The following is a 22,204-nucleotide window of genomic DNA, read 5'->3' as shown; positions in this document are numbered from 1 at the left end:
AAAAGACATATGCACCCCTATGTTTATCGCAGCACTATTTACAATAGCCAAGAAATAGAAGCAACCTAAGTTCCATCAGTAGATTAATGGATAAAGAAGATGTGGTTACATGTACACAATGGAGTATTATTCAGCCATAAGAAGAAAACAGATCCTACCATTTGTAACAACGTGGATCGAGCTAGAGGGTATTATGCTCAGTGAAATAAGCCAGGCAGAGAAAGACAAATACCATATGATTTCACTTATCTGTGGAGTATAAGAACAAAGCAAAAACTGAAGGAACAGAACAGCAGCAGACTCACAGAATCCAAGAATGGAGTAACAGTCAAAGGGAAAGGAACTGGGGAGGATGGGTGGGAAGGGAGGGATAAGGGGAAAAGGGGGCATTACGATTAGCACACATAATTTAGGGGGTGGGCACAGGGAAGGCAGTGTAGCACAGAGAAGGCAAGTAGTGATTCTGTAGCATCTTACTACACTGATGGACAGTGACTGTAATGGGGTATGTGGTGGGGACTTGATAATGGGGGGAGTCTAGTAACCACAATGTTGCTCATGTAATTGTATATTAATGATACCAAAAAAAAAGATATATGTACCCCCTATGTTCATTGCATTATTATTTAAAAGAGCAAAAACCCATGTGTCCATCTATAAATGAATAGATAGAGAAGATCTGGCATATATATATACATAATATACTCAGCCAGATAAAAAAAAAAGGGAGTATGAGGGCAGTGGAACTCCAGAAGGGAGGTCTTTCCCAGACCTCTGATTTTTGAGTCCATTTCCCTGAGTGACATTTCCCCTTGGATGTCATAGATCAGTTAGGATAAGCTTGGCTGCTTGTGACAGGGAACCCCACATAATAGTACATTTAGCAAGATAGAAAAGCTTATTTCTCTGACATTCAAAGTCGGGAAGTAAGTAGTCCAGGGCTTATGTGCTGCTCTAAGATATCAAGGATCAGACTCCTCTCATTGTCTCATTCTCAGCATGTGATTTCCTTCTTGTGATCCAAGATAACAGTTTGTGCTCCTACCATCACATCTATATTCCAGCAAGTATGGAAGAGAGGAAAGAAAAAAAAGCATACTCCTTCCATTTAAGGACACTTCCCAAAGCTGTATATCATGCTTGGGTTTAAATCTCTTATGTCTAGACTTAGTATTAAGGCCATATGTAGCTATAAGTGAGGCTGGAAACCATCTATATCCCAGGTGGCCAGTACCTTAAAGGCCCCTTCACCAAGAAGGAAGGGGGAGCAGTTATTTGTGGACAACCCACAACCTTTGCTACCCCCAGGTCCTCAGTGTTTTACTAACTCCTTCCACCCAGCCACCCTTTTATCTCAGTTAGCAACATTTTCTGTCTCTTAAGTCAGAAATGCCAAGAATTGTGTATGATTTTTTTTCTCACTCCTTTATATTTAGTCAGTTACAAAACTGATGATTTTGTATCCTAAATCTTCCTTGAATCTGCTTCCCTCTCCATTCTTATGACTGTCCTCAGCCAGGCCTGGATTGCTGAAGTGGCCAATTGTGTTTCCCACCTCTGGTCTGATCCCCTTTAAACCCGTCTTCTGCAACATTCAAACACAGACTTGCCCATGCAGGTCCTCTGCCTGAAACCCTTCAGTAGATCCCATCACCTACAGGCTAAATGTCCAGGTTGTCTAGCTTGTTGTGCAAGGCCCTGTGTGACCTGCTCCCGGCCTCATCCCTGGACTCAACAATCCCAAATTGACAGTTTGAACCTAAAGCCTCATCCTGCTCCATCTCTTTATCCCCTGGGCTGATTCTTGCACATCCTTTACAAAAGGAAGCCTGTCCTGGCAGCCTCCTACTCCCACCCCTACCACCTCAATAATACTCTTTCCATGACCCTGTAGATTTCTTTTGTAGCACTTTATCACACCAGTTATTGTCTGTGTTGCCTTCCAGCCCTCTGCCACCAGACTTTATGATTCCTTGAGATCAGAGGCTACCATATTCATCTTTATATTCCCAGTATCTTCATTTTCATTCCAGAATAGGCATTCCATACATGTCTAAATGAATGGGAGAATGAAAATGTCTTGATAACTTTCCAAAATATTCAGGAACTAGTATAGCTTTGCTGGGCTTGGCCACTGGAGGGCAGTGAACTACAGTATTTTGGAACTGTGCCGAGTCAGCAAAAAGTTCATTCTGTTCTAAGGGATGGAGATGGAGTACTACCACCACTCAGTCAGCAAGTATTTATTGAGCACCTATAGTGCTCCAGGCACTGCTCTAGGCACTGGGGATCTGACCGTACACAGGGTAAACATAAATCCCTGCCTTTTACTTCTAGGTATTTATGCAAGGAAAATGAAAGCTTACCATCCCCAAAAGATTCTATAAAAATATTTATAGCAAATTTATTCATATAGACAAAAACTGGAAATGACCCAACTATCCATTGACAGGAAAATGAATATTCATACGATGGGATATGAATAAAAAGAAAAAGGATATTTTTATTTGAGCAATAAAAAGGAACAAATTATTGGTAAACACAACAACGTGGAAGAAACCATCTCAAAAACTGTTTTGTTGAACAAAAGAAGCCAGATACTAAAAAAAGCATACCTTGTATGATTCCATTTAAATGGAGTTTAAAAATAATCCAGTGGTGCTAGAAATCAGAATAATCATTGATTCTGGTGGAAAATTAGGAAGAGGCATGAGGAGCTCTTCTGGGGTGATGGAAATGTTGTCTGTTTGGCCTGGGGCATTTTTTTACACAGATGTATACATGTTTCAAAACAGAACTGTGTGCTTGTGTGTAGTCTAATGCATACAAATTATATGTAAAAAGAGATCCCTTCATAGAGCTTAAATTCTGATGAGCAGAAAGAGACAAATAGAAAAATAGGTAATGTGTTTGTTGGCTTGTGATAAGTGCTATGGAGAAAAATGAAGCAGGAAAGAAGGACAGAGATGTGCTCTGTTGGTGAGAGTGGGAACAGGAGCAGGTTTCAAACAGGGTAGTGAGCCAGGGTCACCCTTAAAAGAGGACCTTGGAGCCAAGTCCTGAGGTGAGGGGGCTAGGCATGCAGTTCATTTTTGATAGTTAACACTCAAGTTTTCATAGAAAAGGAGTTGTTAGTAACTCCCCACATGCCCAGGTATCATGACCCTGTCGCCATGTCTTGTTTCTGGGCTGCTGCGGATTATCCTCTGGCTCCACGCTTTCAGTTCCTGGGAGGCTTCATTCTCCATCTCATATCCAACTCTGCACGGGATAGCTGCCCTGTGGGTCCTGTCATTCTGTATCTGGCGAGGTGTGGAGGCCAAAGATGAAACTGGACAAACCTCCATAGTAATGGTGGGTTTTCATTTTCTTAAGAGGGCATTCCATTTTGCTCCTTAAAATATAAACTTTACATTGAAGTATAATGGACATTTTTTTAAACTAAGGTATCATTGACATACAATCTTATGAAGATTTCACATGAACAGCATTGTGGTTTCAACATTCGCCCATGTTATCAAGTTCCCCCCACCCCCACCCATTGCAATCACTGTCTATCAGTGTAGCAAGATGCTATACAGTCACTGAAGTATAACACATTTTTAGAAGCACATATATCATACATGCACAGCTCGATAAATTTCTCCTGCGTACTCAGCACCCATATGAAGACATGGAACATTTCCAGCACTGCAGAAGTCCCCTATGTTCCCTTCTAGTCCTTCCATTCCCTACGCCCATCAGGGTAACTGCTGACTTCTAACCATTATTAGTTTTGCCTGTTTTTAAACTTTATATAAATTGAATTGTATAGTACAGATATTCCATTTTCCATTTTAATGCTATTGGTTTGGAGGAAATCGATTAGCACTCACCCTGTTTGGGACTCTAACCCTTTCCTCAAGATGCCTCCTGCACCCATCTTCATAGATGAAGCAGCCTCATAGGCGATAGGCAGTTGAGTAATATTGTAATATTTGCGGCTCTTCCCAGCAATAGACATACATGTGGAGACAGCCCAGCCAGAGTGCTGAGCTCAGCCGCTTTCATCTGACCCTTGACAGCACTGTGTACATGTGGCAGGATGTCCAGTGCTGGATTCCCTATTGTGTAGGAGGCAAGTTGTGGCTGGTCCCCTCCGGGGCTCTAAGTCCTAGCCTGCTTCCTCCCTGGCAGTGAGTAGCAGGTGTGCTCACCTGCTCACTGTCTCTCATCTGACCCAAGAATAAGTGAGAAATTGTAGCAGAGGAGAACTTGAGACAGCCAGCATAGTCAAGATGTTTGAGCCTGGATGCAGAGTTTCTGGGCAGCTGACAGTGGCCCTGGGAGCTCTGGATTCCCTAGAACCTGTTCACATCTGCAGTGCCTTGGTGATGTGCTACCTGCCTCTGGGTGGTCTTTGGGCAGGCCCTTGAAGGTTATGTGTGCTAGACCTGGCCTTTCCCTCGCCCCCATAACCTGAATACTCATGTAGTTTGGGCCTATGTAATCTGGGGTCCTGCAGCCAGTATCAAGCAGCCAGGTTAACCAGCAGTGAGCCACTCATGTTTGCCAAATAAACGTTAAAGTAGTACAGGAACCTGAGGAAAATAGAAAAAAATGTGATGGTTTGTTTGTTTTTAAAATCAATTTCAACAAGGGTATCCTGTCATGTGTACATCTAGGCTACCTCACACTGAGTAGTGTACAGTCAGAAGTCATGTATCACTCTGAGTTAATATCTGCCTTTTGGTCACTACCTTGATTGACAGGTGGAGTGTCAGGAAGGTCATGGTCAGCAGCTTCTGTGCATCTTTAAAACAGCATGTCTCCTCTCTCACGGTCTGGAACATGGTCCTCATGAAACCGAACTGCCTCCCCGTGGGTCTCTGCTCTGTAGGAACCTCAGAAGAAGTCTTCCCTCTGATCTTCTCCCTGGAAGAGGCCAGCTCTCCTTACTCTCTCTCTGTCAGTGGCTGACATTCCCAGGATTAGCCCCGTGCCCTCCCCACACTAAGGCCTGCAGTGGTGTCCTTGTCCTGGCTGCTCCATCAGACACTGGCCTGAAAATGCCAGATGAATAACACCCCATAATGCATTTATAGAGCCCTTGAACCGCTGTAGCATTATTACCTGCAGTGATCAGATGAACCCCTTGACACTTAAAACTATGTTTTCTGAATAAAATATTTAAGTTCCTATTTTATGAGGTTCTTTAGATTGTGGCCAAAAAATTTATTTTGCCCTTTTCTCAGTCAATTTACTTTTGTGATCAGAAAATACTAATATAAGCTATTCTTATGAGTCCAGTTTTTAAAAATAAGACAGGAATCAGAGGCTTTGTTTCCTGAGTTTTAGAAAATAGAAAGGCTGTCTACAGCCTGATGCCTTTGAATCCTTTCTTGCCTGTCCATAGGGCTGAATCATTCCAACCCAATAGATCACAAAATCTAGAAATTGCCCTGTGATCACAGGTGGTCCTGGGAGATGCCTAGAGCAGTGAATAGACAAGTTATTCTTGTCAGTTTAAGCAAAACCAGTGCTTCCCAAAGCTGTTGGGGAGTTTCCGAGGCATACGTGAGGCTGATTTTAGGCCCAGGATTTGGAGTTCTCTGAAAAATAAACACTTAACTGGAGCCTCCACTCAAGTACATTTCATCAACTAATAAATGGGCATGTTCTTATCAAGGCCAGAGTGGGCAATTTGATTTTTATAAAGAGCTTTGGGTTCCCTCCTTTTGGATGTTTGCCTCTTAAAATAGCTGTAAAATATCCTTAACATCTCATTCACTCCAGTCTGAGTCCTGGCTGCTGGTGCTGTGTAATGACAACCAGAGATGTTGCCCTCATTCAAGACTGTGTTGTTGGCATGGTTTCCCATTCCAGCTTCAATGGTATGCTGAATTTTCTCAAGTGGGTGTTTAATGATCCTTCTGAACAGACTGTTTATGCTGAATGAAGCCCTTGAGAGAGCATTTGGGCCTCCCTTTCTCTGCTGCTTTTTGCTGGTGTACTTAGCTCATAGTTTTTGACTGAATATGTGAATTTTTTCCTCCCAGCAGGCAGAACGGTCGAACTAAACTCTCCCCTTGCTCTCTGCATTGCTGGTAAACTATCCCACCGTCTGTGAAAGCCAAGGATGAATGAGCAGGCCAGGCGTAAGGGCAGATCATGGGGAAACAACGGCCCCTGACTCAGGGCTCCCAGAGGTGGTTCAGCATCTTGTCTGTTGACCCTGTGCACCCTTGGCAGCTGAAGGCTTGAGTGACATCTTACCAACTTGAGACCTCATGTGTTAGATTTTCCTCTTTAAGACCGAAAGGTGGAACTGGAAAGCTTTAAAAATTGATTTATTTTTAAGCTGTGTTTGGGGGTAGGTTAGGTTTGGCAGCAAATACAGCGATCCAAAATAACAGGGCTTAAACAAGATACTTTATTTGTTCCTCATTTAGTGACAGTAATACTAGCTGACATTTACTTAATGCTTATTTTGTGCCAGGCACTGTTGTTAGCACTCGTCACATATGAACTTATTTAATCCTTACGATATTCTGTGACACTGGTAGGATGTTACCACCTTAACAGATGAGGAATTGAGGCACAGTAGGTAAAGTCATTGGCCTACAGCCGCATAGCAAGTGAGTGACAGAGCCAGGACTTGTACTCTTTAACTGCATGCGTTCTGTCTGACAAAAAAGCCACAGGCCACCAGGGCTGATATGGCAGCTGTGTTCCCCATTGTCCTTGGGCACCCAGGCTCTTTCTCCCCGGTTACTCCACTGCGCGTAGTTTCCATTCCCAGTTACATTTCCACCGCAGTGTTCTGGAATTGTAGAATGGCCACCTTGGAAATGGATGTCCGTTTGGGAAACTCACTGAGGAATGGGAGTGGCCTTTGTCTTGAGCCTCCCTTGTGGGTTTCACATTTTTCTTATAATCCTGTTCTCATAAATAGGGAGCAAATGCCTGGGAGCAACAATTAGATCAGTAGCCACGCTCCCTAGAAGGGACAGTGCTCTCCTTGTTACTGCTATGCCTGGGCCTACAGAGTGGTCTGGCAGAACCGGTGGCTTTATATGGGGTCAAAGGGAACAGTTCCTTGAGGCAGTTTGTGGTAGTGGGGGCTGGAGGCACCTGGGTATCTGTCTCTGGGGAAATGGACATGTGAGGTAGTGGAGATACATGTGTAGCAGTAAACTAGAGTGTGTACAGCAACACGGAAGGGTCTTGGAAACATAATATGAAGCAAAAAGTAAAAGAAGACTATGTCCCAGCATACCATTGAAGCTGGAATGGGGAACCATGCCAGCAACACAGTCTCGACCTAAAGCCCAGTATCATTTAACTAAATTAATAGTATATATATGGCCACCCTAAAAAAACCCTACATCATAAGTGTTTTAAGTTAGGGAAAAAAGAAAGGTGGTATTTCTTGGAAGGGTTTTTTTTTTTAATGTGATTTCTCAAATGGACCTTTACATATTATGTAAAGTCTTATTTTCTGAAAGTTTAGTGTTATTTTACAACATCTTCTTTATTCTTTTTTAGTGATAAAAGGCAGTAGTCAATTGTAGTCCTTTTTTTCCTAAAATAATGTACATTTTCCCCCTGACTATAGAAATTATGCTTATTCTAGAAATTCTGAAAAGTCTAGTAAAGCTTAAAGAAAATAAAAATCTTTATCCCTACCACTTAGGGAATAAATGCTGTAAATCTTGTGATATATGTTGTCTTTCCTCTGTGCTTATATAACACACATAAATATTATATGTACAGTAGTTGGGAGTACACCATAAATAATTGTGTACCTTTTTTCCTGTGATACTGTGACAGGCTTTCTCGTGTCACTACAAATTCTGAATAAACTTCATCTAAAATAAACTGTATTGTGCCCACTGTGTGCCAGGTGCCATTGTTAGCACTCTACATGTGTTAACTGGCCATATGGCTGAACTTTCAAGTTGCTGCCAGGGTCATAGCTTTTCTGATAAAGTACCCCACTTTCCCCAAAAGCATTCTCACAGCCCTTGATGTCCATTAAAAAACACTGTTTATATAGGATGAGAATCTGCGAGTTGCTACATGTTGTCCCAGGGAGGTTTAGTTGTAGGTCTTAGTAATAATTCTCATAAATGAAAAGGCTGGATTCTGAATACATTTGGTCGGGTATCTGTGTCTCTCTGCAGCACCAGGAATCTCAGTGAACATGTTGTTTTCAAAATAGGGTTTGTGGACCTAAGGAGAAAGGCTGCCTCTGGCACAGAACTGCAGGGCCTGAGCATTTCATGTGCGGCCTCTGACAGGCATGCAGGGGTCTGCGGGTTGAGGTGGCCTGTCTTATAGGGCAAGGAAGGCCTTTGTGGTTCTTCCACCTCTCTGTGGCAGGAGGGAAATACCGCGTGGCCTTTTCCTCCGGGTTTGTAGATGACTCCTTATGTCCTGCCCCCTTGGCTGTCAAACCAGCTAAACAGCTTCTCCTGTTACTTAGTGTGGGGTTTCCATCTGAAGCTAGTAGGTAGTCTTCTTTGAAGAGGGCTAAAGAAGCTTGGGAAATGCTGGCTAAGCGAGGTTAACCAGATTTACTTAATGCAAAGTTTCTTATAACTCCGCCTGTCCTTTGTATGCTATGATCTATGTGGCTCTTCAAGGTGAGTTTATAATGCAGCATTTCTCAACCATATTGTCTCTGGAACCCATTTTTTCTTGAGTATCCTATAGGATTGATGTTTTACAGAACCCATCTTAGGAACGGCTACCTTGTTGAAATTAAATCCTAGAAGTTCCCAGAAGTTTGGGCTCTCCTCCTTCATATGCTAATCTTCAATTCTGAATGGTGAGGCCATTGGTCTGCCTCGTTGGAATATGGGAATTCTATCTTTAAAATGAACTATAGGAGCTGTCCATCCCAGCTGTTCTCACTACATGTTAATGCGAGCATACTCAACAGCTCACTGTATTTCTTGAAATCAAGGAATTTTTCCAGACAATCTCTAGGGGCCTGAGTATAGCTCATTGAACATGAGTTCTGAAGTATCTTTTTCTAAAACTATTGAACAAATGCAATGGAAGAGAAAAATGTGTTGGACCCAGCAGAATTGGCGAGAGAAATGGCCTGCTCAGTGTTGTGATGAGAACTTTCCTGGGACATGCTCACGTACCCGACAGTGGGAGGAAGAGGGCCGGGCTTGATCCTGGCATCAGTGTAGCCTGGCTCTTCCCTGGCTTTAAGGACCCCGTTGAAGATACTAGACTTTTTCTTTCTCTTTCCATTTTTTAGAGAAGACCTCTGGACTTTCTTCACCTTTTGTTTTACAGAAGAGGATGTGGAGAACTTTGACGTGACCAATTTATCTCAGGACATGCTGCGAAGCATTGAAGCTGACAGCTTTTGGTGCATGAGCAAGCTGCTGGATGGCATCCAGGTGAGCCACTCCTGCCCTTGTGGAATGCCTGCATGTGGGGGCATCCTGCAGGCCTTTGAGCTCCTTATTTGCATTAGACAGGACCACCCCCCACCCCACCAGCCAACCCAGCATGGTTCCTCCTCTGTTTGGTTCATCCAACTTTACCTCTTCGGTTAGCTTTACATCTTTCAAAAGGCAATGGTCTAGTGTCCCCTGGAGACAAAGGAAGTCTCCATGCTGCCCTGGCTTTGTCTTCAGAGTATGCCCTTCCTTCCTGCTACAGACGTGGAGCCGTGTGGTGTGCTTCCACAGTGCAGAGCTCTCCTAGGCTTTCCTCACACTCTGCTGTTCTGTAGATTCCTTTGTTCCCCAAAACACTGGCCCTGGCTTTGGAAAAGCAGCTTGTGCTTTTAAATGTGTTGCAGTGACCTTGAGGGATGGCAGCATGAGTGTTTGGCATCCTTGGCCATCCTGGGTTCTATGTCATTTACAGGATAACTACACCTTTGCACAACCAGGGATCCAGAAGAAGGTCAAAGCACTGGAAGAGCTTGTCAGCCGGATTGATGGTAGGTTCAGAGGAAAAGGAATTCTCTAGCATAGCACCAGTGGTTCTGACCCAAGCCAGTCATGCTCGTGGGTCCTCTCCTCCACTGCCTTGCCAGCCATGACCCTTTCCAACCCTTACCAGTGCGCAACAGCAAGGAGAGGTGAGAACTCTACTGTTACCTCAAGTACTTTTTTCTCCTTAGTTTCTGTCACCAACTTCTATCAATTCTCCTTCAGCATCTCTCCTTGAATTCACCTTTTCTTCTCCATTCCCCTAGCCACAGCTCTGGTCCAGCCATGCCTAGATTTCTGTAACCTTCCCCTCGAAGGGCTTGCCTCCTCCATACTCCTTCCTCTTTCAAACCTTCTATCACACAAGTGCATCTTTCTAAAGCACTATTCTGGTCACATCCCTCATCTGCTCTGAAACCTCCTGCAGCTCTCTGTTGCTTTTAGCATCAAGTCTGCAGTCTGACCTTGTCCTTCATGTGGTGATGTAACTCAGGACTCCTAGCCTGCTGCAGGCTGATTCCCTAGCAGGACTCTCCATAGCTCCCTGGGACCTGGCTGGGCCAGGGAAATGAGACGTGGCTCTTCCTGAAACAGAAGGTATTTGAGAAACAGGAGCCTTACAGTAATTCTTTGGCTGTAGCTTGGAATCATGGAATGTTAGAATTAAAAGGCAGCTCAGGAAGCCCTGCTGTTGACTGAAGGAGAAACCGAGGCCCAGGGTGAGATGTCAGAATTAAGTTTCATGAAGATCACATAGAACCTAATCGCAAGGTGTTCTGTTAAGCGGGATCTCTAGAACCAGTAAAGTTGTAAAGCTTCTTTTGGCCTCCAGCACTTACTACACAACTAATAAACCTCATTCCCTGGTTTTTCTATCATGGATTTTATGCTTCACCAAAACATTGCCTTTCTCTCCCATACAAAAATTGCATATCTTTCTCTCTCCTTTCCCAGGTGTTCTCATCACAGAAACATTCCCTGATTTGTTCCACTTGCTCCAGCTTCCGTTTATGACTTTGGATTTCAATCCTCCCAGCTTGTTTACTTATTTACAGTTGTTTCCTATTCACATTGTATGTGGGATGTTTTTTCCTTTTTGTCTTACCGCCCTGACCCCGCTGTTAGCCCCACGGTGGGCCCCCATCCGGCTCTCTTGTGTCGCCTGGGCGCTGGTACAGGGTGTGTGCTGCCACCGGCAGAGGCACCAAGCTGTTGGCACGCCTGTCGTCAGTCAGGTTCCAGGGGGCAGAGGCCATGGTTTCTGTCCCTGTCAGCCCCATCCTTGTTTCTGCCCTCACAAATACCTGATAAATAAAGGCATGGTACTTTAAGATAGTGGATTTTTAAAATAGGTCTTTATTGTTTCTTTGAGTTATAGAATTAATTTTCATTATAAAAATTGAAGCAATTCAGAAAAGACACAAAAAGTTAAAATCTTCCCCTTCCTTAAATTCTTCTCCCCAGAAATAACCATCGTTAATAGTTACTCTTTCAAAGGTTGTACTAAGTATTTACCACATGCCAGGTGCTTTGAAAGCATTTTTATTTTCTCATTGTATCCTCCCCTAAACCTTCTGTGGTATGAGTGATTATATCCAAGTTTTATAGATTAGGAAACTGAGGAGGACAGCAATAAAAAAAACGTCCTATTAAGCATTATATGAAGGATGGTCATGTGGAACAGGGATCAGGTTTGTTGTGGATTTCTCCAGAATGCCACACAAACTCCTAGGAGTGGGAGTTAGGAGGGACGTAGTTTGTGTTGAATACGGCGAAGCACTTTCTGGTGGATCACTTAATGTATCAGTGGGAGAGGTTGCCCTTGCGTGCAGTCGGTGAACGGTTTTCACCGGCCATGTTTAAGTCCCTGCTGGCCACCATCTGTCAGGGATGCTGATGAGAAAGTCCTCTCCGGTGGGAGGATGGCCAAGGGGACCCCCATGGTTCTTTTCCATTCTGGCTCCTTCTCTGATGAGTAATAAGGTCAGGCAGCCAAGTGAACATTACGTCTCCTGCTTTATGGCTAGAGAGGCCCCATGAAGGAAGAAAGCTTCCTAGAACATCACTTGGGATGTTAACCTGCTCTGTGTGCGGGACTGAGTTAACCATAGCGTTGCTGTGAGATGCTGGAATCAGACCTCAAGGTCACTCAGAGGCTGGTTTGGCCTCTCTGTGTTGGGCTTCTCCGGGCGGGTATGGGGGTGTGTAAACAGAAATGGAAACTGCCCTTTTGGCTCCTGGGACTCTTTCAGAGTCCAGTCCCCTAGGTTTGTCCTTGGGGCCAATGGCACTTCCTGTTTCAGAGCAGGTGCATAATCACTTCAGGAGGTACGAGGTCGAATACCTACAGTTCGCCTTCCGTTGGATGAACAACCTGCTTATGCGGGAACTTCCCCTTCGCTGCACCATCCGCCTCTGGGACACATACCAGGTACAGAGACCCTCTGCCCCCTCCACGCCAGGCTGTGCCCAAGGCACCCAGCTCCCTGCCCTGAGTGTAGCTGCTCGGGAGGTCCCCCCACCTCCTTTCGACTCCTGTGTCGCCCTTAGCCTCATGGGCAGAGCCTCTGCTTGCCCAGCTGGGAAGGGCTGCTGTGCCGCTTTCCCACCTTGTGGAAGGATTGGAACTGAGCGGACTGGAGACCTAACTGTTGTTTCTCTTCCCAGTCGGAACCAGAAGGGTTCTCCCACTTCCATCTCTATGTGTGCGCAGCCTTCTTGATCAAGTGGAGGAAAGAGATCTTGGATGAGGAGGACTTCCAGGTGAGTGGCCAGGAGCTCAGCCTGGGTTGGGGGTGAGTGAGCATCAGGACGGGAGTTACCCCATTAGTGGGCTGCACAGATAGAAATGCCACAGCAGGTAGCCGGCTGGGAAGAGGAAAGGAGACGGTGCTCAGAAGTGGTTGCCCTTCCAGTTGGGAAGTCAGTGGGGTCCAGAGTGCTTCAGTATGAAGAGGGTCTTAGCTCTAGAAAGACTGTAGCATGGCTGGACAGGCCTAAGAGACCTTTCTTTCATCGTCAAGCATTGGTAGAATCTTGCCCATGCTAGATGCCCCTGAAGGCATAGGATATGTTGGAAAGTAAAACAGACAGAGATCTCTGTTCTCACAGAGCTTACACTCTAGTTGGGGAGAGACTTGCAATAAACAAAAGCATAGTAAATTAAAAAGGATATTAGAAGATAAGTTTTTTTTCTAAGTAGAGCAGGATAAAGGGACTCTTAGGTAGTAGGGAAGGAACAGGTTGCAATTTCAAATGAACTAGTCAACTCAGAGGCCCACTGAGAAGGTGACATTTGAGCAAAGGCTTGGGGAAGGTGAAGGAGAGAGGCATGTGGACATCTGGGGGAGGAGCATCCAGGCAGAGGGAACAGCCAGTGCAAAGGTATCAAGACGGTGACCAGTGTGGCTTGGAGCAGGGTAGCCTAGGGGAAGAGTAGGATGAGGAGAGGCTGCATTAGTCACAGGGACCTAGATCGTGGAGGACTTTGTAGCTACTGCAAGGACTTTGACTTTTACTCTGAGGGGAATGGGAGCCTTAAGCAGAGGAGGGACATGGTCTGACTTACATTTTCAAAGGATCACTCTAGCTCTAGGTAGACTGTAGGTCTGGACAGGGGTACGGTGAACGGGGATGGTGGCAGTGGAGGTGTGACAAGTGGCCAGATCTTAGATATGTTTTGTAGGTAGAGCCAGCAGGATTTCTTGATGAATTGGGTGTAGAGTATGACAGAGAGGTATGAGTCAGGACGACTGTGAGAGAAGACCACAGGAGGAGCAGATTTACAGAGGAGGATCAGGAGTTCACTCTTGGACCTCAGACCTCCGAATGGAGATGGAGGGGAGGGAAATCAATCTTATGTGTCTGCAGTTCAAAGAGAGGTCTGGCCTGGGCATATATGTTAGGAGCCTTCGGACAGTGGAGGAGATCCCTAGTGAAGTGAGAGGAGAGGACCAGGCCCTCTCCCCGGCACACTCCTACGTGGAGAGGCCAGGGAGGCGGTGTCAGAGCAAAGGAGGCAGAGGGGACGGCCAGTGAGAGCAGCGTCCTGGGAGCCCTAGGTGGGGACTGAGGAAGGACATAGGTTAGGAGGAAATGGGGATCAAGGAGACTGCCCACTGTGCAATGTTCGTGGTTGTTATCTTGAAGGGCAGAGTGGACCTTTGTTTCTCTGCTTTGTACATTTCTAAACTGAGGGGTTTTCTTGGTTTCATTGTTTTGTTTTAAATGGGCCTGTATTTCTTTTAAAAGCAGGGAGAAAAGCCAGAGAAAGCTGTGTGTTTTTCTCAGGTCTAGCTAATTACATAGGTGTTCTCCAGAGTGGCAGCATCTCTGTGTGATCCCTGAGCAGTACCCTCTGTGATTAGTGTTGGGTGGTTAAGGAACAGAAGCCTGTTCAGCAGAGAGATGGAAAGATAGGACCTGCCCTGCCCAAGTATGACTCTTGGAAGAAAAGGGTAAGGGCAGGCGTCTGTGAGGAGGAGATGGTGCCCAGGCTGCGGGGAGCTGGTGAGGAGCCGCAGCTTCTGCTGACAAGCAGCATATGTGACGTCCTAGGATAAATGCGTACAAGGGGCTGGAGTGGCCTGTGCTGGGGCAAGCTATCAATTTTGATAATACGGTGGAGGTGGAACAGAATTTCAAGAGCTTGAAGTCTAATTTAGTTATCATGAGCCAGGCTCAGAGGGCCCTGTCATATGTGATAAAAGTGCTTCCCAGATTAGTTTAGGGAGGTGGAGATGATTCCTGGAATGGCTTTTAGCAATTTACAATATCGACAGAGCACAGGGCAATAGTCTATGACTTTAAAACTATGTTAGACATAGAAACGTTCTTCTTTATTGGGCAGCATATTTGATTATCTGATGGATTTGAAGTCTTTCCATAGTAACCCACAGAATAACAATGAGGTTTTTTGTCTGCTGCTGTGTTACCACCTCCGTTAGTCCTCTTCCTGGAGACAAAATAGAAGGGGTAGTTAAACTGGATAATCTGCAAAGTTCCTCCCAGCCCTACAGTTCTATAATTCTGTGAATAACAAATGGAAAAATGTGCCTGGCTGTGTTAGGATAGGCAGTGCACGTTAGGAGACAGAGGCACGGCCCAGGCGTGTGGAGCAAGAGCCCGAGAGCACTGAAACGCTGTGACACCGGCCCCCGGCCTCGGTGGGAAAGCCGGGAAAGAAGGCACGTAGGTCCTAAGTGCGGCAGGGCCACCTGTAATTAAATGGCTGTGAAGGAAGCCCCATAAAGGAATGCAGGTATCCCAGAAAACCAAACTGGCCCAGCCTGGGAGAGAAGTTTTAGAGCTAAAAGCGGCAGAGAAACTGAAGTAGCTGCAGAAATAAAAGTTAGAATCGTGGCAGTTTCAGCAGGCCAGCCATTTGTCACCCTTAAAGAGCAGGGAAGAAGAGCCAGCTGTAAGGGGAGACAGCGGAGGGCTATGGGGGAAGCAGCGCCCCTCCTACAGTTGGGGACTATGCAGAATAATGCAGTGGTGCAGCCACAGTTTGTGAAGCTGGACTGCCTGGGGTCAAACCCTAACTCTGTCACTTCCCTAAGTGTGCGACCTTAAGCAGGTAACTTGGTTCTCTCCTGCCTTCTTACCTGTAAAACGGGGATAAGAATACCTACCTCCTAGAGCTAGTGTAAGGATTAAATACACGTGAAACAGTGAGAACGGTGTACTTGGCATATAGCCTCAACACAGCGAGCTTGCTGTCAGTGATGTTATTACTCCCTGCTGTGTGCTTCTGTGCCTGGGAAGCAGTGACATGACACAGAGCTTTGGGAGCCCAAGTCTCTAAGTGGTTTTAACTTAACCTGAGGAGACCATGGTAGGCTGACACTGGGTGAATGACGGCCCGGGCTGGCGAGGAGGCATCGGAGGGTTCAGAGGGCATGGGGCCAAAGGGCAGTGCCCCAGCTATAGCAAAATCCCCCAAAAGGAAGGGCCCCCACCTCTCCTGGCTGAGCAGGTATCTGGGGTCACTACCTGGAAGGGGGCAGGCACCAAGAACTCGTGACAACAGGGTCACATTAACGTGTCCTTTCTGAGACCCTTAAGCAAGGGAATCCGAGGCACATCTGTGCACGGGTGCTGTCAGAGCAGAGTGGCCCCGTCCCCTGGGCCATGGGCTGCTGGAGTGAGAGTGCCTCTCCCAGGGCTGGGCCAAGGCTTTTTTGTGAAAGAGGGGCCCTGGGCAATTCCGGCCCTCAGCCTGAGCTGTTATAATAGGATAATGATGATAATGTTAGGTTGAATTTTATGAAATTGTTTGTGTAGGTCAGAATGGTCAGATAATGGCAATTTCATAAGGTTAAACCTAATAATAACTAATTCTTAGCACTTTTAACATACCAGGCACTATTATAAATGCTTATTTGTGTTAATTCATTTAATCCTCGCAGCAGTCCCATAAGGTAGGTCATAACTGCTACCCCCACTTGACAAATGGGAAGCTTGGTCACGGTGAAATTAAGAACCTAGGCCAAGGTAACCCAGGGAGTAAGTGATGGAGACCCGGAGTCCCCGCTCTGGGCTTGGCTGGTGCTCCCCCTCCGGGCCTGGCCAGCCGCTTCCCAGCCTTTGGGGCTGAATTCACACCATAGCTGCTCAGGTCAGGGATCCGCTTCCTCTGCTCCTCTCCGCATTTCCCCTGCCCTCTGCCCTCCACCACTCTGCCCTCCTTATGAGGTCTGCTGGCAGGCTTTCTTATCACAAAATAAATGGTCAGAAAAACATGGGTTGTTGTACAACTGAACGTCCTCCAAGGTCCTCCCTTTGGTCTCTGGCTTTTCTTGCTCCTGGGTGTGTTTCCTTCCACTGCCAGAAGGACCTGTGACCTCTTGACTGCCTTTGATGCTTTCCCTCCCAGGGAGCTCGAAACCACCCCCAGTCTCCAGGAGAGGAAGGGGCTGAAGAGCAGTGCGCCTGGCTGCAGAGGGAGCTTGGGGCAGAAGTGCAGGCCTGGGCCCCAGGCACCAGGAGCCACCGGCTTCAGGGCCACTTTGCATTAAGAGCTGAGTGGGCCTGGAGGAGGGGTTCACTCAAGCCAGGTTTTCAAAAAAACACTGTCCCACTCACTGTCCCGCTCTCTCTCATTTCTTACTTTAAAATAATTTTACTCCTACAAAAATGCAAAAATAGTAGGGCTCCCATATACCCTACCCATATCCACTTGCTATTTACATCTTACACACCATGTTATTATGAACCAGCCAGGAAATTTGAGTTGATAAAATACTATTAATCTGTAGGCTTTATTTGAATTGTACAAGTTTTTCCATAATGTTCTTTTTTCTGGGCTAGGATCCAATTCAGGGTCCTAATCTAGGACAGTTCCTTATTCTGGCTTTGTCTTCCATGACAAAGAAAAATTTCACAACTTTTAAAGAGTACTGATTAGTTATTTTATAGAATGTCCCTTAGTTTGGGATTGCTTGATGCTTTTACATGATGACATTGAGGGTGATGCCTTTTTGGGAAGAAGCTGCAGAGATGACATGCCCCCCCTGGGGCATCTTATCAGAAGGGTGTGGTGCTGGCGTGTCTCTTTACTCAAATACCTTAGGGGACTCTGCCAGGTTTCTCCAGTGCACAGTTACTGTCTTCCCCTTGGTAATTAATACGTATTTTCTGGGGAGACACTTTGAGATTATGTAATTATGCTGTTTCTCTGCATTCTTTCACCCACTAATTTTAACAGCCATTAATGGGTCTTGACTGTAACACTCTTTACTGTGATGTTTGGCTTATGGTGATTTTCTCTTTTCATCATTCCTCCTCTTTTTATTAATTGGCATTCTACTCTAAGGGAGAGCTGTCCTTTCTCTCCCATTTATTTATTCCAGTAATTTACTTGTATCAATATAGATTCATGGGTAGTTATTTTATGGGTTATCTGATACTGTCATCATGAAATTTGTTATTTAAATTGTTCCAGCTCTGGCTCTCGGGTGCTCTGCAAAGCTGGCTTCTGTGTCCTTTGGCACCATCATTGTTTAAGCACTTCCTTACTTTCTTGTACCACAAGATGATCCCGTCTTATCTTGTATTTTCTTTGTCCCAGCCTTAGAATCAACCATCTCTCCAAGGTGCCCTGGGTAGGCCAGTTTTTTGCCACTAAAAAACATATAACGGTATCATGATAACTTTGGAAGTAAGATTATAGGAAAGCATTAACGTGAAGTTCAAGAACAGGCAAAACTCCCTGATGGTTTAGGTGAGGTCGGTGGTTGCAGTGGGGGTTGACTGGGGAGGTACATGAATCTCCTGGGGCACAGGAAGTGGTCTGGGTTGTGGTCACATATGTAAAAAGACATCAGCTGTGCACTTAAGATTTGTGTTGTTCCTGTATACAAGTCAGGCCTCATTTAAAAAGTTAAAAACTGACAGGAGAGAACATAGTAGAAGAAGGGCACAAGATTCAGTCTGCATGAGGCTATCTTTGAAAAGCTAGGAGGAAGAAAGTAAATGGTGAAGGAAAATGCAACGACACAAAAATCTACCTACTACCCAAATCAAAATGGATAAATGCTTCCTTTTTCATGTGGGAATCTTGGTCTTAAGTAAGGATCTAATGTCATTCGCATCCTGGGTCCTGGAAGGGAAAAGGGTGACCACTAAGAATTCAGGGTTGCCAACTCATAGACCATTCAGTGGTGGTGGCTATGCAAGAGACGGCGTGGCATTGAGTGTGTTGAGGGCATGAGCAGTGATGGTAGAAGCCCCCTTGGCTGAAGGGACTCTTCAGTGGTGGTCAGATAGAGGGATGTCTGCTTGGACATGAGCACCCTAATTCATAACCAGCAGGTCCTCCATGTCTTTCCCCCAGCTGTGAGCCTGCAGAGGGCTGTAGCTGCCCAAGGAGGCCTGGCAATGTCTTTTGTTTCCACTACAGGTCTTAGAAGGAGAAGGAAAGCCAAGGGGACTATTCCGGAAACTAGGCTGAGCATGTGAGAGCTGAGAGGCCTGCTTTCCCCACTCGGATGTGAGGCTGCACCAAGAGCAAGCCCTTTGTGGCATCTGCCCTTGGCCCACACTTTGCTAGGTGGTGTCTCCCTGATGGCAAGGTAGAGGACAGGACAGTGCAGCCATGCAGAGATCTGCAGCTGATCAGCCAGAGGCCCTCCAGGGGTGAGAGGTTGAGGTGTTGGGGGAGGGAAGAGGCAGAGAGAAGGCAGTGTGGTTACAGCATCACAGGATTAGCCAGGAATATTACACAGACTGACTTTGGAGAGGTCCATGGGAAGGAGATTGGCCGTAATTCTAAGTCAGAGGGAAATTTGATCCCCTTTCCTTGTCGTAGCAACAGTCCCAGCCCTGAAGCCTGTCCCAGTTGTATCTAGGCCTTGACTTGCACTGCTGGCTCTTTGAGGATGGACTGAGGAGGGATGGCTTGGTCCCACCCCAGAAAGCCAGCAGAGTCAACGAGGGAGTGGCAGGGTTGTATACTTCATTGTGAAATAACAAAATCACAGCAATGAGAGGGGACTTTTCTGTCCTCTGGCCAAGGCTAAACCTGAAGTGTTAAATGAGAGTGGGAGAGCCACAGAATTAGGTCACTGGAAAACATGTTTTTATTCCTGACACCCAGTGCCAGGAATATTGAGGCAGACTGTGGGTGTCAGACTTTGGGGGAGACCTTCTTAAGCAGGTTAATGTCAAATCCAGAAGCACAGGGAATCACTGAGTGGGTTCTGTGAGTGAGGGAATGTGTAGCAGGCATTCTGTGGGTCAGCGCACCACCACACAATCACAATCAAAATCAGAGGGGTTGCTGGGAGGAGGAAGAGAAACACCTCCAAAGATCAAATTCAGTGCATTTACAAGAGCATGAGCTATGCCAAATTGTGGGCACTCAGAAAAACAACGTACAGAAAATTTGTACAAGCTCCCTAGTGATGGCAGCAGCAGTTGGGGGGCAGCCTCCTGCCAAGTGCTGACCCCTTCATCTGTGAGCACTCTCAGGAGCAGCTGGTGACCAGAGGCAAAGAGGACAAGTAGGTTCCAGTAGTGTTGGCATGTGCAAGACCATCTGATTTGCTCCATTGGTGACCTGGAGCATCGACCTAGGCCAGAAGAATTGAATGTAGTAGCAAAAGTCTGGATTCAGGTGAGCAACTCGAGTCCACAGTGGCCATAGCCTTCACACCCACCATTCCACACTGTAGCATGACGACCCTTATTCACCTGTCCATCAAGGTCAAACTTCTGTGATCCCTTCCGTGTTGCAGGATGGTTGTACACATTTCACCAGGGACCCACACCTTGGAACGTACAGTGTACCAGTGTCATGCAGATGAGCAGGTGGCGGCTGCCCTGGAGAACACCCGTCTCCTGGAGGCTGTAAACTAGTGCCTGTTGGTCCTCTCCTGAGCCTGGCTTTTAGTCCCCAGCCCCACCCAGGCAGAACACACAGCCATGTATTCTTAAATCACTGACAATGAGAAACTAATGTTTTGCATTAAACCTTTAATTTATATTAAAAAAAAATTGCATAGAATACAGTAGTCCATAGGAAGCCTGTAAACTGTTCAACTATAAATAATGTATCTAGGGAAAGTATGCATGCCTGAGTCAGAGAGAAGACACCTAAGTAAATGCCTGCTCACTTCCCCCCCGGCCTAAAAAGTCATCTCCAGAAAAGCAGCATCTGTGAGAGCCCAGAAGGGCAAGGGACCCCACAAAAATCCGGGCTGCTGCCAGTAAGGCCTCAGATAGCCCAGAACTGATTTCAGGAAGCACCATGCAGGGGACTGCAAGCACTAATAATCAAAGTTCCTTTAAATCAATAAAAAGGGAACTGGCAGGGGAGTCAGTGGAGCTAGCTGATGACTCTAAACCAGTGTGAGCTGGCCTCAAAATCCTCTGCTTTCATTGTGTGGAAGAAAACCTTGGAGAGATTCCCACTCTGAAAGCGTCTATTGTAGGAGATAGGTCAGAGTTATTAAATGAAATAGTGCTAAGCCCGTGGGATATTCCAGGCCTAAATAACAAATGAATTGCAATAAATCCCTTGAACCAGATGGCATCTGCCCACCATTTCTGTAGGAACTTACGGGTGGGACTGTGGGGCACTGCACAAACGTGGGCCCTGCCTTTATAGACATCAGGTAAGCTGCCAGTTTGAATCCTGCCCAGGAGAAGGGTTCAGAGGGAACCCTGGGAACTGAAGATCTTCCACCCAAAGCAAGCTGGTGTGAGAAAGGGCAGGATTCCTAAACAGGAAAGAGAAAACCAGCCAGTGAGGGCAACTTAACACTGCCGTCTCTGAGGGAAACTTGTCAAGTGGCCGAGGTACTTCAACAGGGGGGAACAGATGAGTAAGTTTGACTCTCAGAAAGTTTATATACAAGGACATCAGTTTGGAAATGTATTGAGACCAGGGGAATTGTTTTGCTACCTCACTGATTCTCAAAACAGGAGGGATTTGTTTTAAAGTATTTATTTGACTAAGAAAGTATTTTTACATGCCTGAATACACTTTACATTTGCAAAGAATGTTCCTATAATGCTAAGTGAGTCTGGACATGGTGTCTTATTTAATAGTTTATAGTTTATGTGGCCTTTAAGTTCTTTTGCTGTTAATTATTACAAATCCTATCATTGGTTGTGCTTGGCTATTATCACTGAGTAATAGTAATCAGCTCTTCTAGATTTCCTTCAAACAGCCTCTTTTTGTTTTGCTTTGTTTTGTTTTTTTAGTAAGGTATCACTGATACACAATCTTATGAAGGTTTCACATGAGCAACATTGTGGTGACTACATTCACCCATATTATCAAGCCCCCCCCATTGAAGTCACTGTCCATCAGCATAATAAGATGCTATAGAGTCACTACTTGTCTTCTCTGTGCTACAGTGCCTTCCCTGTGATCCCCCTACATATTGTGTGTGAATTATTATGCCCCCTAATCCCCTTCTCCCTCCCTCCCCACCTGCCCTCCTCACCCCTTCCCTTTGGTAACCACTAGATCCTTCTTGGAGTCTGTGAGTCTTCTGCTGTTTTGTTCCTTCAGTTTGCTTTGTTCTTATGCTCCACAGATGAGTGAAATCATTTGGTACTTGTCTTTCTCCGCCTGGCTTTTTTCACTGAGCATAATACCCTCTAGCTCCATCCATGTTGTTGCAAATGGTAGGGTTTGTTATCTTCTTATGGCTGAATAGTATTCCATTGTGTATATGTACCACATCTTCTTTATCCATTCATCTACTGATGGACACTTAAGTTGCTTCCACTAGTTGACTATTGTAAAT

At 45.7% G+C, this 22,204-nt stretch overlaps 1 protein-coding gene and 1 pseudogene across 4 annotated transcripts in view; both read left to right on the top strand.

Annotated features, from left to right (window-relative positions):
* Window positions 1-22,204, top strand: part of TBC1D22B (TBC1 domain family member 22B) — an 84,514-nt gene that overhangs the window by 47,047 nt on the left and 15,263 nt on the right. For 2 of the 4 annotated variants that reach the window (XM_036916152.2, XM_036916154.2), the window contains exons 9-12: window positions 9,295-9,401; window positions 9,877-9,952; window positions 12,197-12,375; window positions 12,612-12,707. In XM_036916152.2, the coding sequence (XP_036772047.2) occupies window positions 9,295-9,401; window positions 9,877-9,952; window positions 12,197-12,375; window positions 12,612-12,707 (458 nt within the window). The remainder of the gene's footprint in view (window positions 1-9,294; window positions 9,402-9,876; window positions 9,953-12,196; window positions 12,376-12,611; window positions 12,708-22,204) is intronic. The other 2 variants (XM_036916153.2, XM_036916155.2) reach the window with 1 other exon arrangement.
* On the top strand, window positions 13,683-21,639 carry LOC118927799 (cytosolic iron-sulfur assembly component 2B-like; annotated as a pseudogene).

The sequence above is a fragment of the Manis pentadactyla genome, chromosome 16 (assembly GCF_030020395.1).
Source record: "Manis pentadactyla isolate mManPen7 chromosome 16, mManPen7.hap1, whole genome shotgun sequence".
Classification (NCBI taxonomy): Eukaryota; Metazoa; Chordata; class Mammalia; order Pholidota; family Manidae; genus Manis; species Manis pentadactyla.
Note: the sequence above shows the minus strand (reverse complement) of the source record. Positions and strands in the feature narration are given on the sequence as shown.